At 49.5% G+C, this 11,659-nt stretch overlaps 1 protein-coding gene and 1 long non-coding RNA gene across 2 annotated transcripts; one reads left to right on the top strand and one right to left on the bottom strand.

Annotated features, from left to right (window-relative positions):
- The first annotated feature begins 3,773 nt into the window (after nt 1–3,773).
- LOC120668910 lies at nt 3,774–4,743 on the top strand. Its single transcript, XM_039948717.1, has one exon. It carries the CDS (start codon nt 4,000–4,002, stop codon nt 4,342–4,344), a length of 345 nt encoding a protein of 114 aa, XP_039804651.1. The 5' UTR covers nt 3,774–3,999; the 3' UTR covers nt 4,345–4,743.
- A 5,204-nt stretch (nt 4,744–9,947) lies between these two features.
- On the bottom strand, nt 9,948–11,296 carry LOC120670890. The gene is made up of 2 exons (XR_005673417.1): nt 10,276–11,296; nt 9,948–10,210 (listed from the first exon to the last, which is right to left on the bottom strand). It is a non-coding gene; the product is annotated as an uncharacterized LOC120670890 (long non-coding RNA).
- Nucleotides 11,297–11,659: the final 363 nt, after the last annotated feature.

Here is an 11,659-nt window from a genome sequence, read left to right as displayed (position 1 = left end):
ACTAAATCTGTTACGCTGGTACTGACATTAATTTTTTTATTAAATAAAAACAATACCGGATGGTACATCCTGGTACCTTCCAACCACCGTAACAAGTCTCGTACAAGTGACATACAGTGGTAAGCTGTACTCATGTCCCAGTTGTAGCCTACCTACAACTTATGTCAGCTGGGTGACTAGTTCAATACACCGAACACGACGTGGTAAAAGCAACACATTTGGTTGTTGAAGCCTCATGGGCAGTTAAAAGATTTGGTCTTTAGTATATTCACTATTGTAGTCTCCTGCTCTCCTCTCTTTGTCCGGTAAGACGATTGGTCTCCCATGAAGCCATGATGCAAGAAGATATTTTAGAGAAAAAAGGAAGAGTTTATTTCCGGCAAATGATCTAAGGTTGTTTAGATCACTCGGGTGCTATCTGCGAAGATGTCAAGAGACGCAGTCAGGTAAGGAGCCATCATCCCCAAAGAAAATGAAAAGAGAGAAAAAAAAACGAGTAACGAACCATCAGCCATGTACTGCAGGTAGCCTGTGAGGTGTCCAGATCTTGAGAGTGAAGAAACCAGGGGTAGCGATGTGTTCGGTACACTAGCAAAGCACGGGCGTATGGTGTGCCCTGCACCTAACTAACACTGCGCCTTGCGGAAAATAAGTTCACAGACATGATGTGCAGGTGGAGCTGAAGCAGTGACGACACATCATGAAGCATGGGTAAGTCAGCGGGCCGCACCTGTATCTCGAGGCTTCTGTAACCAAAATTGGCATCCGGGGTCCAAGCTCAGCTGCCCAAAAATCTCGTGTTGGCTGCCCCTTTCCTCATCAGGGTTGGCTGCCCCTAAAGTTTGAAGTGTGAATTTGCACCGGCTATCCCAAAAACAGAAGTACTGCCCACAGGTCTTTAAAACTTGCAAACAAAAAATATTAAGTTACTATAAGTGAGGCTAATTAATCACTCTGCTTTCAGTAATTATTAACTTCATTTTTACTAGTTTTTGTTTATCCTCCGGGAGTGGTGAAGCATGCCACTAGCCCACTACACATTGTTTTGTCCTTTATGCCAATTTCCCCACATTTGGGCTAGCTTACCATGAACTACTAGTAGCCTGTGATGTCTGCATATCTTGACTTAAGAAATCAGGAGCAGCGATGTGTTAGGTATGCCGCCATGTACAGAGAGGCGTCTAGTTCTTCTTGACCCAGCCGATGACCTGTGATGGCCTGATGGGCAGAATCAGCACGGATGGCTACTCAACTAGTATTACTATTTGGTAAAACATTCAGCCAATCCTTGTAATTCTCTTGATTAGGGATATCTTATGAGAGTACTAACGCTGATACATGCATGATAAAAGGGTCTCTCCAGCAATCAAGAATCAAACAGACAGGGACCCAACTTTCGGACCTGAAACGGGGCCGATGAGGATGCAGAACTGCCCTCCTGCGGCCGCTGTCATTCCTCATTCGGCCCCAGTTCAGCAGCCTCCTGCGGCCCTGCTTCCTACAGGCGAAGCAAGGCTGCCTCCTGCTGCAGATAAAACGGAAAACCTTGGAGAGGCACGTTACCTTGACGGGGTCTATCATTCAAACCCAGGAAGGCCGATCGGACCTGGAAGTTCAGCACGTAAAACAGGCAGTCAACTGCCCCCACAGCAGGGGCAAGTAGTAGAGACCAGGATTCCGTGAAGGATGCTGCAAGCTGACCACAAACAAAAGACCTCTTGATCTTACCGCCAGCAGCATGATTTAGGACGTAGTGCTCACGCTATCCCAGAGTTATTGCTGTAAATTCGAAACAAAACCTATTTACAGATAGAGCTCCCAAGTTACAGGTAAGACTCTGTTTTCGTCCGTGCAAAAATAAACTTCAAACGTGTGTATATTAATATATAGAAGTGAATATAGACGCTTATTGGTGCATGTTTAAACACCAAAAAAACTTTCTTCCAAAAAAAAACACGTACAAACAAGCAAGTTTGTGGAAAGTATTGTGGGGGTATATATTGTACATGAACTTTATGAAAAAGATAGTAGGAGCCATACATGATTGTAGCAAGAGGAACCTTTTTTGTGTGAGCCAGAGGTCCAAGGAAAACTCGGAAAGAAAACCAAGAAAATGAAAAGCGCCTCCTGGAAGCAGGGGATCCGGCCGGTTCCCCAGCACTTAGCACGCCCAGCACACGACGTCACTGCAGACGGTTCATCATGCTCCGTAAATACTTTGAAATCTTTGTAGTACTGTACGTTGGTAGGTAGATGTTTCCTTCGCGTTGGGATGATTCTGGTTCATGGTGCGCGTGCACCAAACTCGCAATGATCCACGTGTTGGTGAAGTGATCGATTCGGTCGGTTGCCACCTAACCTAATCTCCGAGGAGCTAATTGCGTTATTAATCAACGCCGCCTGTGGAGCTCGGCGATTGACCGTCAGTGTAGTGTTATCCTCCGTCCACGTTCATCCGAGGAATTTTGACTTGAAATTCGACAACCTAGCTACATACTCTCTGGATTGTTCTTTGTTTAGTGCATCGATTTGCCAATTCGACTGGACTGAATTGGGGGGTTGTTTTGACTGAAACCGCTCGACCTACTACACCAGCGAATTTTCCATGCATGTCGCATGTCGGATTCTGGAACGCAAAATTCACGTGTTAATTACTTATCCCTGGTAGGCGAGCAACGAAAGCAATAAGCGTCTCCTGTTTTATAAGTCGTTTGTCTTTGAAACAGCTCGGCTGAGTTGAGTTGTTGATTTGTCACATACCGCGGTTCTCGACCTTGTTTAGATGATGTAAAATTTTGATGTAAAGTGTCCCATCGGATTCCCGACCTTGTTTAGATGATGTAAAATTTTGAAGTAAAGTGTTCCATCGGATATTCATGCACATATTTGAAGTATTAAATGTGGACTAATTACAAAATAAATTATATAATCCTTCTATAAACTACGAGATAAATTTATTAAGCCTAATTAATCTGTCATTAGAGTATTTGTTACTGTAGCAGTTTACTGTCTAATCATGACCTAATTAGGCTCATTAGATTTGTCTCGCAATTTATAAGCAAACTGTACAATTATTTTTTTATTTTATCTTTATTTAATTCTTCATATATGAATGCGTTGTAATATTCGATGTGACATTTTTGGAAATTTAAATTTTGAATCTAAACAAGGCTACTGTGCAGAACGGCAAAAAAAACCACCGGTGAAATTATGCAGAAATTTACAGATGCAAAAGAGAAGCTAATAATAAACAATAGCAGTACAGTACTACTACTATTGCTTTTTGCTTGTTCAGGCCTTTCTTGAGCCATTCAAGGATTCTTTTTCCTCATCACCTAAGGTCGTGGAAGTAAAAAGCAATCTTTTTTTTTTTTTTGCCCACGATCCTTCAGGGTCAGTTTTTGCAAACAAGACGCAAGTTATTAGTTGAAGCCTTCCTCAGCAATTAAAAGATCCGGTCTTCCTCTTCCTCTTGGGTAAACCAATTTGGTTTGCTTCTTTTGCTAGGGTAAAACGATCGGGTCTATGCTAGATGACGCCGCGAGTACTTTTATACCAATGCATTATTTCCATGTTGCCGATGCGAAGGCGAAAGCCACGGCACTTGAAAGGCCACGTACGCTGCACAATGCGTTTCCTGGTACGCTGCCGATCTCGCTGGAGCTCAGGTCAGGGCCGCAGCCATTGCGGCTCAACAACATATATAGCAAATATAGTAAAGCCCCGTCGCTCGCCAAGCGGGGTCGGTTTGTCAAAGCCTCGTTTCGCCGGCGAGGTCGTTCGACCGAGCCGACTTGCTGTCGCTGTCGTCGGTCGCCGCGCGCACAGAAACAAAAACACCCCTTGGGGAGCGCGCGGCTCCCTCTGCCTCCGCCGAGCCGCTTGTTTGACTTGTCCGCCCGCCACTCCGCCGGCGGCGGCGGCTATATATGGCGCGCCAAACCAAACGGCCGCCTCACCCTCACCTCCAAGTCATCAGCAGGAGCCGGGAACCGCAGGATGGGCGCGACTCTGCTGCAGGCGGTGGCGGCGCTGGTGGGCCGGCTGCAGCGGGCGGCGCGGAGGATGGCGGCCGGCGGCGGCAAGGGGTCGTCGCCGCCCCGCGCCGCCGTGGCGCCGTGGAAGAAGACGTTCTCGCTGGCGCCGACCGGTAAGGCCGACGCCGGGGTGTGGAGGAAGGAGATCCTCATGGGGGAGCGCTGCCAGCCGCTCGACTTCTCCGGGGTCATCTACTACGACGCCGAGGGCCGCCGCCTCGCGCACCCGCCGCCGCCGAGGTCGCCCTTGCGCAGCCCGCTCCCGGCGTCGCCCAGGGTCGCCGCCGCCAACGCCCGCGCCTACTAGTAGCTGCTGCTCTCTAGCTAGGCAGGGACCAGCGCGCCCCGAGGTCGCTCTCGGTGGCCGCAGGGTGGCAAAGCTTGCTCTGTTTTTGTTGGGGGGCCCGGCAGAGTGTGTGTCTGCTTGGGGATTGCAGCTCTACTCCTGCCTGTACATGGTAATGATCTTGGTGTAAGGTGTTCCTCATCTTCCTTTTGTTGTTTTGTTGGTGCTGTAATTCTAGGATATGCAAGAGCTGATTGAGTTGAGGACTATACTGTCCCATCTGCTACTTTTCATTCTGCTCGTCAGTAAGGCAACACATCTTCTCATTTTCATGGCAGTTTGTAGAAGATCCACCACCAAAAGTTTGTGCTAGTGCTACCGGGTCACCATGTGTGTTGAGCAAGGACAGAAAATTCAGCATGACTCTGCTGTCTGCTGACATTTCAGCCATCCATTAGATGCAAGCGAACGTAGTAAGGTTCAGAGTCATACCATACCTTGGCATGTTGTTTTATTTGTTATTAGGGTATAAGACTAGCTGCCATGGTAAGTCAACTGCGACAATATTTCAGGGACGCAGGTTGCAGAAGCCTGTAGTGAACTAGTGACTCAAGCATGGTGCTGATTACTAGAATTTGTATGGACAGAACTGCATATAACACAGGCTGCACAGTGATCTTGGGTGATCTTCGTCTAGTTTGGAAATGCAACCTGTCACTTTCATGATCAAATCTTAAGAATAACCTTCCAAACTTAGGTAATTTAGGTGGATTATTGATGGGTAGACATTTTCAAAATAACTCGTGCATTCTCATATTGAAAAGAAAACAATTGCACTTGCAGAATGTCACCGTGGATGGGTCATCAAGGAGTGAGAACAAAATATCAAACGCGTTGTCAAGTTCAGCGTTTGTATACGTACCGTGATGGTGACTTTGATCTATGACAGTAGTCACTCTTGTATCAAGGAAGCTAATATAAGGAGAATTCATCATGTATGTAGCCATCGGCAAGATAATGAAACAATGAACGTAATGGCAAAATTCTACTTTGCTTTTCTTGCAATGGATTGAATTACTGCCCATCTCCAATAACATGTCGTCTAGTACGTACTATATTATGCTTGTCAGAAATAAACCTAATGTTTGTTCATATTTAAATTAGAAGAAAAAAGATGACATGACTACATTTTTATTACTTTAACTGTGAATCATTGCATAAGAATTGAAGCCATTGCACAAGGTGAATTGGTAAGGATAGTAAAATACACTTCTGCCCCTAACATTAAATCCCAGCTTACCCCATCTAAGGAAACGAGCTGCTTCTCTAATTTAGTAGCATCGATCGATTCACAACCCTTACTACATGCAGAGTAAATTACACCAGCAGTCCTCAAACTATTTGGCGATTCTCGTCCCGGTCCCCAAACTACGAAAATACATATTTGGGTCCCTAAACTATTTGATTGAGTACAAGCCGGTCCAAACCGTCCACGCGGCCCTCCAGACAGGGGCGGAGGGCCTGTTATGGCTTACTGTGGCGCCCGCCATACCTAAAACGCAAAAAAAAATTCAGCCCAGCAGCCCAGCAACGCAAGAAGCAGGCGCCCGTGCGTGCTCCCGACCCGAGTCCCCGAAACCGAACCCTAGCCGCCGCCCGCCGGCCGTGCTCCCGAGTCCCGCAATCCCACCGGTAGCCGCTTGCGCCCCCAGCTGCCAGCGGCCGGCGGCCCCAGCGCTCGGCCCCGCTCGCCGGACGTGGCTCCTTCCAGGCCAGGTCGCAGCCGCCTCCGCCTTGCACCCCCAAGCGGTCAGGCCCCCGAGCAGGCACAGGCGATGTCGCGCTGAGGCGCACAGCCGCAGCCGCGCAGGGCCGCAGCCCGCAGCCGCCTTGCGCCCCCAGCGCTCGGCGCCCCCGCGCGCACCGAGCAGTGGGCCTCAGTGGAGCAGGGCAGCAGGCACAGGCCGCAGGCGGCAAGTCGCCGCGGCTGCTTCCCGCGCCGACATCGCTGCCTCCCTCTCCACGCTCCTCTGCTGCAACGACGGACCTTCCGCCAACCTGTACGCCCCGCTCCTCGCTTCCTCCCTAATTTTGTGTGAGCTGTGAAATTGTGGATCCCATCCCTCTAAATTTGCATAGTCGTTTATTTGTGTGGATGGCGCACACAGTGCATGGATTGCCTTGTTAATGTTTCTTTGCTGTCAATTGTCATAGGGTTTCAGTTTTGTTATTACTTTCGAGCCAGTGCTCAGTGCTAATGGTGTTATTACGGCTGTCATATACAAAGTTCAGAGCTTACTATTTTATCTGAGAAGGTAGAGAGAATGCTAAAGTAGAAATACTTTTGTGCAACAGCATGTGGATGCTGATTAGTGATTAGTGAGGTGAGGACAACGGACATAGAACAACTCGGGTGGTCAATTTGATCTATTAAAAAATGTTAGACTTAGACCAGTAGTTTCAGTTTCGAGAGGTTAATGTCTGTTCTTATCTGAACTTTGGCATGGAAGAGCCTTGGTTAAACTGGCATTGGTGGAGCCGCGCGACTGACACTGCCACACCTAGATTTTTTGGCGTCCTCCGCCACTGCCTCCAGAGGATGACGTGGCCGTCCAACTTGGCAGAGGGAGTCTTCGTGAGGAGGCCTGGTAGGTAGAATATATGTAGGAAACCCCCCTTGGTAGTTCATTCTTCACTTTCCCCCACCTCACGTCTCTTCGTTCCCTCCGAGTGCGGCGGCGGAGGGTGGTCCGCTGGGGAGTTGCGGTGATCGGCGACGAGGAGCAGTGATTCCGGCGTGGGTTACGACAGAGAAGGACTGGGTCGTGGACTAGCGCCTCTCGGTGGGGCGTTGGTTGCGGGCGTTGCCTCAGATGGAGTCCAGACTACGACGGAAGGGAGAACCAAGCCCTGTGTATGGTGCGTACTTGCATTCCATCGTGGTTGTGCTTCATTTGTGATGCTTTGTGTCCAGTCATGATGATTTTGTTCACTTAGCGTTGCATATTCCCAATAGCTATGGCAGTGGTGGAAGTAGAATCACTAAGTTCATGGAAGTGGTTTCTACAGACATTGAAGGAGGATCTTCGTATTGAGAACATGTATCCATGGACTATAATGACAGACAAGCAAAAGGTCAGTGCAGGGCACTCTTGTAATTTTGATTTCACTCATCTTTTGCTTACACTGTGTATATGTTGCTCAATATATTTACTTCAAATTTGCAGGGTCTCATACCAGCAGTGCAACAAGTGTTTCCTGAAGCTGAGCATAGGTTCTGTGTGAGTGTGAGGCATCTTTATCAGAATTTCAGGTGCATTTCAAAGGTGAGATTCTCAAGAACCAACTATGGGCTTGTGCAAAGTCTAGCTCTATTAGGTCATGGAACATGAACATGGAAAAAATGAAAGAGCTGAACCAAGATGCATATGAATGGTTAGAGAAAATACCTCCTAATACATGGGTTAGAGCTTTCTTCAGCACATTCCCTAAGTGTGACATTCTGCTCAATAATAGTTGTGAGGTGTTCAACAAGTACATTTTAGAGGCTAGAGAGTTGCCTATACTTATACATGTCCATGTAGCCCGAGGCACGACGGCACGGCCCGAAGCACGGCAATTTGGCCCGGCACGAGCACAGCCCGACCCGGTGACGTGCGGGCCCGGGCTGGCACGGCCCGATGCTGCAGGCCGTGCTTGGGCCGACTCTCGAGCCCGCGGGCTGGCACGGCACAGCACGGCCCGAGTTTTTAGGGTCGGCCTGACATTCCCTCAGCCCACAGCATGTAGCAGCTTAGCTCCCCTAAAAGGCCTCTCTGGTTTCTATTCCACAAGGCCTGGCCTGCTTCATTCCCTTCCTTATCCACTCCCCATCCCCAGAGTCGATCCCCTCAGTCCCCACGCCGTGCGACAGCGAGTCAGCAACAGGACAGCTCCCCGGCGCCGTACTCCGCCCTCCCCTGCGCGGCCGCGCCGTACTCCACCCTCCCCTGCGCCGCACTCCACCCTCCCCTTCCTTCCTGCTGGCTGCCGACTCTCCGGTCTCGCGCGCAGCCATCTCCGCGCAGGCACGCACGACGGCGTCTCTCTCGCGGCCTCGCGAGCAGCCATCTCCGCCTCCTCTGCTTCCCCTCCGGCTGCCGTTCCTCACCTCTCGCTCCTAATCTCGAGTCTCGACTTCCTCAGTGCCTAGCCTTAGAGCACGCGGCGGCGTCGAGCACACGGCAGCGGCGTCCAGCACGGTGGAGTGGCGAGTGCGCCGGCCTCCTCCAGATCCGGTGGCGAGCTCCTCGACGGCGAGCGCCGGCCACCTCCAAATTCGGCGTCGAGCACACCGCACCGGTCGCGACGTCGGCCACCACCTCCCCAAGGACGCTGCTACCACCGAGCGCCCTGTGCCATCGCGGCGGCTCGAGCACCTCCCTTCCGTCCGTGTTCGTCGTTCCTTTTTTTTGCCTTAGCAGTCCTCGGGCCGGCACAGCCTGGTAAACTGATCGTGCTTTTTCGGGCCGGCCCGGCACGATTTTCGGCCCACAGGGCCGTGCCTAGGCCGAAGGCCAGGCACGAAGCCCACAGCGGCACGGCCTGTGAGGCACGACAGCCCGTGATGGCCTGACCCCCACCGGGCCGTGCTGGCCCGCTATCGTGCCGTGCCGGGCCATGCCGGCCCGTTGGCCATGACTACCTATACTTAGTATGCTGAAGAGGATCAAGGGTCAAGGCAATACAACAAGCAGAAAGAAGCTGATACTTTTCAAGGAGGTGTATGCCCCAAGATCAGGAAGAAGGTTGCAAAGAATGCTGAGTTTGCCAACATATGCTATGCACAGCCAGCTGGGCAGGGGATTTTTGAAGTGCAGTCACGAGATTTCATATACATTGTTGATATTGGGGCCAAAACTTGTGAGTGTAGAAGGTGGGACCTGAGTGGGATACCATGCTGCCATGCCATCTCCTGCTTAAGGCACGAGAGGATCCCTACAGAATCAGTTCTCCCTCCATGTTACTCTGTTGAAGCTTTTCATGTCTGCATATGGTCACAATATTTGGCCATGCAAGGACATTACAGAGTGGGAGAAGGTTAATGGAGAAGAAGTGAAACCTCCTGTTTTTGACAAAAAGGTTGGCAGGTCACCCAAAAGCAGGAAAAAGCAACCTCAGGAAGTTATGGGCAAATATGGCCCCAAGCTATCAAAGCATGGTATTATCATGCATTGTAGCTGGTGTCAGTCCACAGAGCACAACGCAAGAACTTGTGAGCTCAAGAAAGCTGGAGTCAGACCCACTATGGCACCTGTGAGGAACCCACCAAACATGGATGTTGAAGAAGAATCAAAAGAAGCTCCTACTGAAGTAGTACATGTCGAGGTACCAGTTCTAAACTTTAATCATTCATTTCTTGCAATTTGATTTATGAGTTCACAAGCAGCCATGTTGCAATTTAATTTTAGGTGACCCATGATGAATTTGAAGTAGAGGAAGATGAAGTACCAACCATTCTTTCTCAGATGCTATGAATGCTAATGGATTTCACTCATCACTTATGTTGCCATATGTTTATCTGTCTTTGATGGGTTCTGACTTTTTCTGGTACATGAAACACATTGCTGATGTTACACATCTGCTAGGTGAAAACATAACTTCATTCATTCAGTTCAAAGATGTTACACATGTGGCATACACAAACACATCACTTCATCATCTGAACTAACAACAGAGAATGCACAAATACTACAGCCAGGCATACAACAAGAATGCATTTCAGTAACCATGCTACTTCCTTGCCTACTGCAACCAATGCCCTCACTTGTCCTATCACAAATTGCAGATCAACATTCATCTTCCCAGTGCCAAAATTGACACTCAGTTCCATCTTTCTTCATCAGAGCTGTACAATGTAAGCTACAGTAGTTACCATTACTGTAAAAAATTGAACTGAAAATCAAGAAATACCTTTTGGCTTGGTCAAGTGTAAAAGATCTTGCCTTTCGACCAAGGCTTTGTTGACTTAAGCTCAACCACTTCTCGGCAATGTGGCGGAACCGCCCGACTAATACAAGCTCAAGCATATGGCCACCACTGGCCCTCAATATGCTTCAACATGTACAAGTCTGGTAGCCCGTCGAATACCCCAAAATGGATACTCGATCACACCACTAATCCAGGATCACATACACGGACTCTCGAAGGAGCCACAGACAGATACAACATCTCAACATGAGTACACCACACAGAAGTTATATTTTCATATCAGAGTTCAAGGTCTAGAAAGAGATACAACGGAAGTCTTCATTAATACATCATCAGTAGTTCAAGGATAGAAAGAAAGAGATGAAACAGTCGAGTCCCCATCCGGAAGTAAAACACGACAAGTCTAACGTAGAGAGCCAACACCAACAATTCTACAAGGAACCGCCACATAGCCCGCATGTGTCGATACCTGCACAGCAACCTGCAACTGCAAAGGGTTGATCAACAAACCCTCAGTACGTGAATTGTACTGGCAAGACTAGTTTCCCCTATTGTGAGGATCGCTACCACTGATCCCAAAATCAAGGAAGTGCAAGCTTTATGGTTTCTGGGGTTTGAACCATAGCACTAAGCAATTACTAAAGTTGAACCTCGTTGGCGCTAGCTGCAGTCGCACTGCTCTGTGCTATCGATGTGCCGACTGTGGCCGTGCCGCCCCCCACACGCATCGCAGCGCCGGCACCGCTGGCCCCTCCGGCCACAGCCGTGAGCCCGTGATGCAGGGATGCGCCGCAGGCTGCTTGCCTCGGCTAGCCTCCGATGCGCTGCTGGCCTCTCCGCCCCCATGCGCCGCCGCGCATCGGCGCCGCTCGCTCGTCGCCCCTCCGGCCTCCGCCGCAAATCCACGAGTCCGGCCCTCCTGTGCATGCGGTCGTGAGATAAGGATCGATGGGGTCTGGCAGTGAGGGGCTAGGGCCGTGCAGTCATGACTCGTGAGAGGGATGCCTATGCGTGCCTTTGTTGGGCCTTATTGGGCCATCGTCTATGCGTGTGCTCTCTTCTGCTCATGTCTGTTCGAGTGGAGTTCGGTTTCCACGGTTTGCTCGGTTCGTTGCGACATGAAACCCAAGCCGACACCGATAACCGAACCTCTCCAACGCTGAAACCGAAACCGAAAACCGAAAAAACCAAACTTTCGATTCGATTCGGTTCGGCCTGGTTCGGTTTTCGGTTTACTGTTAAAATATGCCCATGCTGATATATTCCTATAAACTCTACATGTGTAATATTATTATACATTCTATGACCACTGAACTCTAAACTATGGCTTTACATCCTCAATCAACAACTCAGCAGACTTACTTCG

This window comes from Panicum virgatum, chromosome 4N, assembly GCF_016808335.1.
Source record: "Panicum virgatum strain AP13 chromosome 4N, P.virgatum_v5, whole genome shotgun sequence".
In the NCBI taxonomy this organism is placed as follows: domain Eukaryota; kingdom Viridiplantae; phylum Streptophyta; class Magnoliopsida; order Poales; family Poaceae; genus Panicum; species Panicum virgatum.
Note: the sequence above shows the minus strand (reverse complement) of the source record. Positions and strands in the feature narration are given on the sequence as shown.

Bases quoted from the DNA above. Each gene is read 5' to 3' on its own strand.
- LOC120668910 (XM_039948717.1), top strand. From the start codon at position 4,000: ATGGGCGCGACTCTGCTGCAGGCGGTGGCGGCGCTGGTGGGCCGGCTG.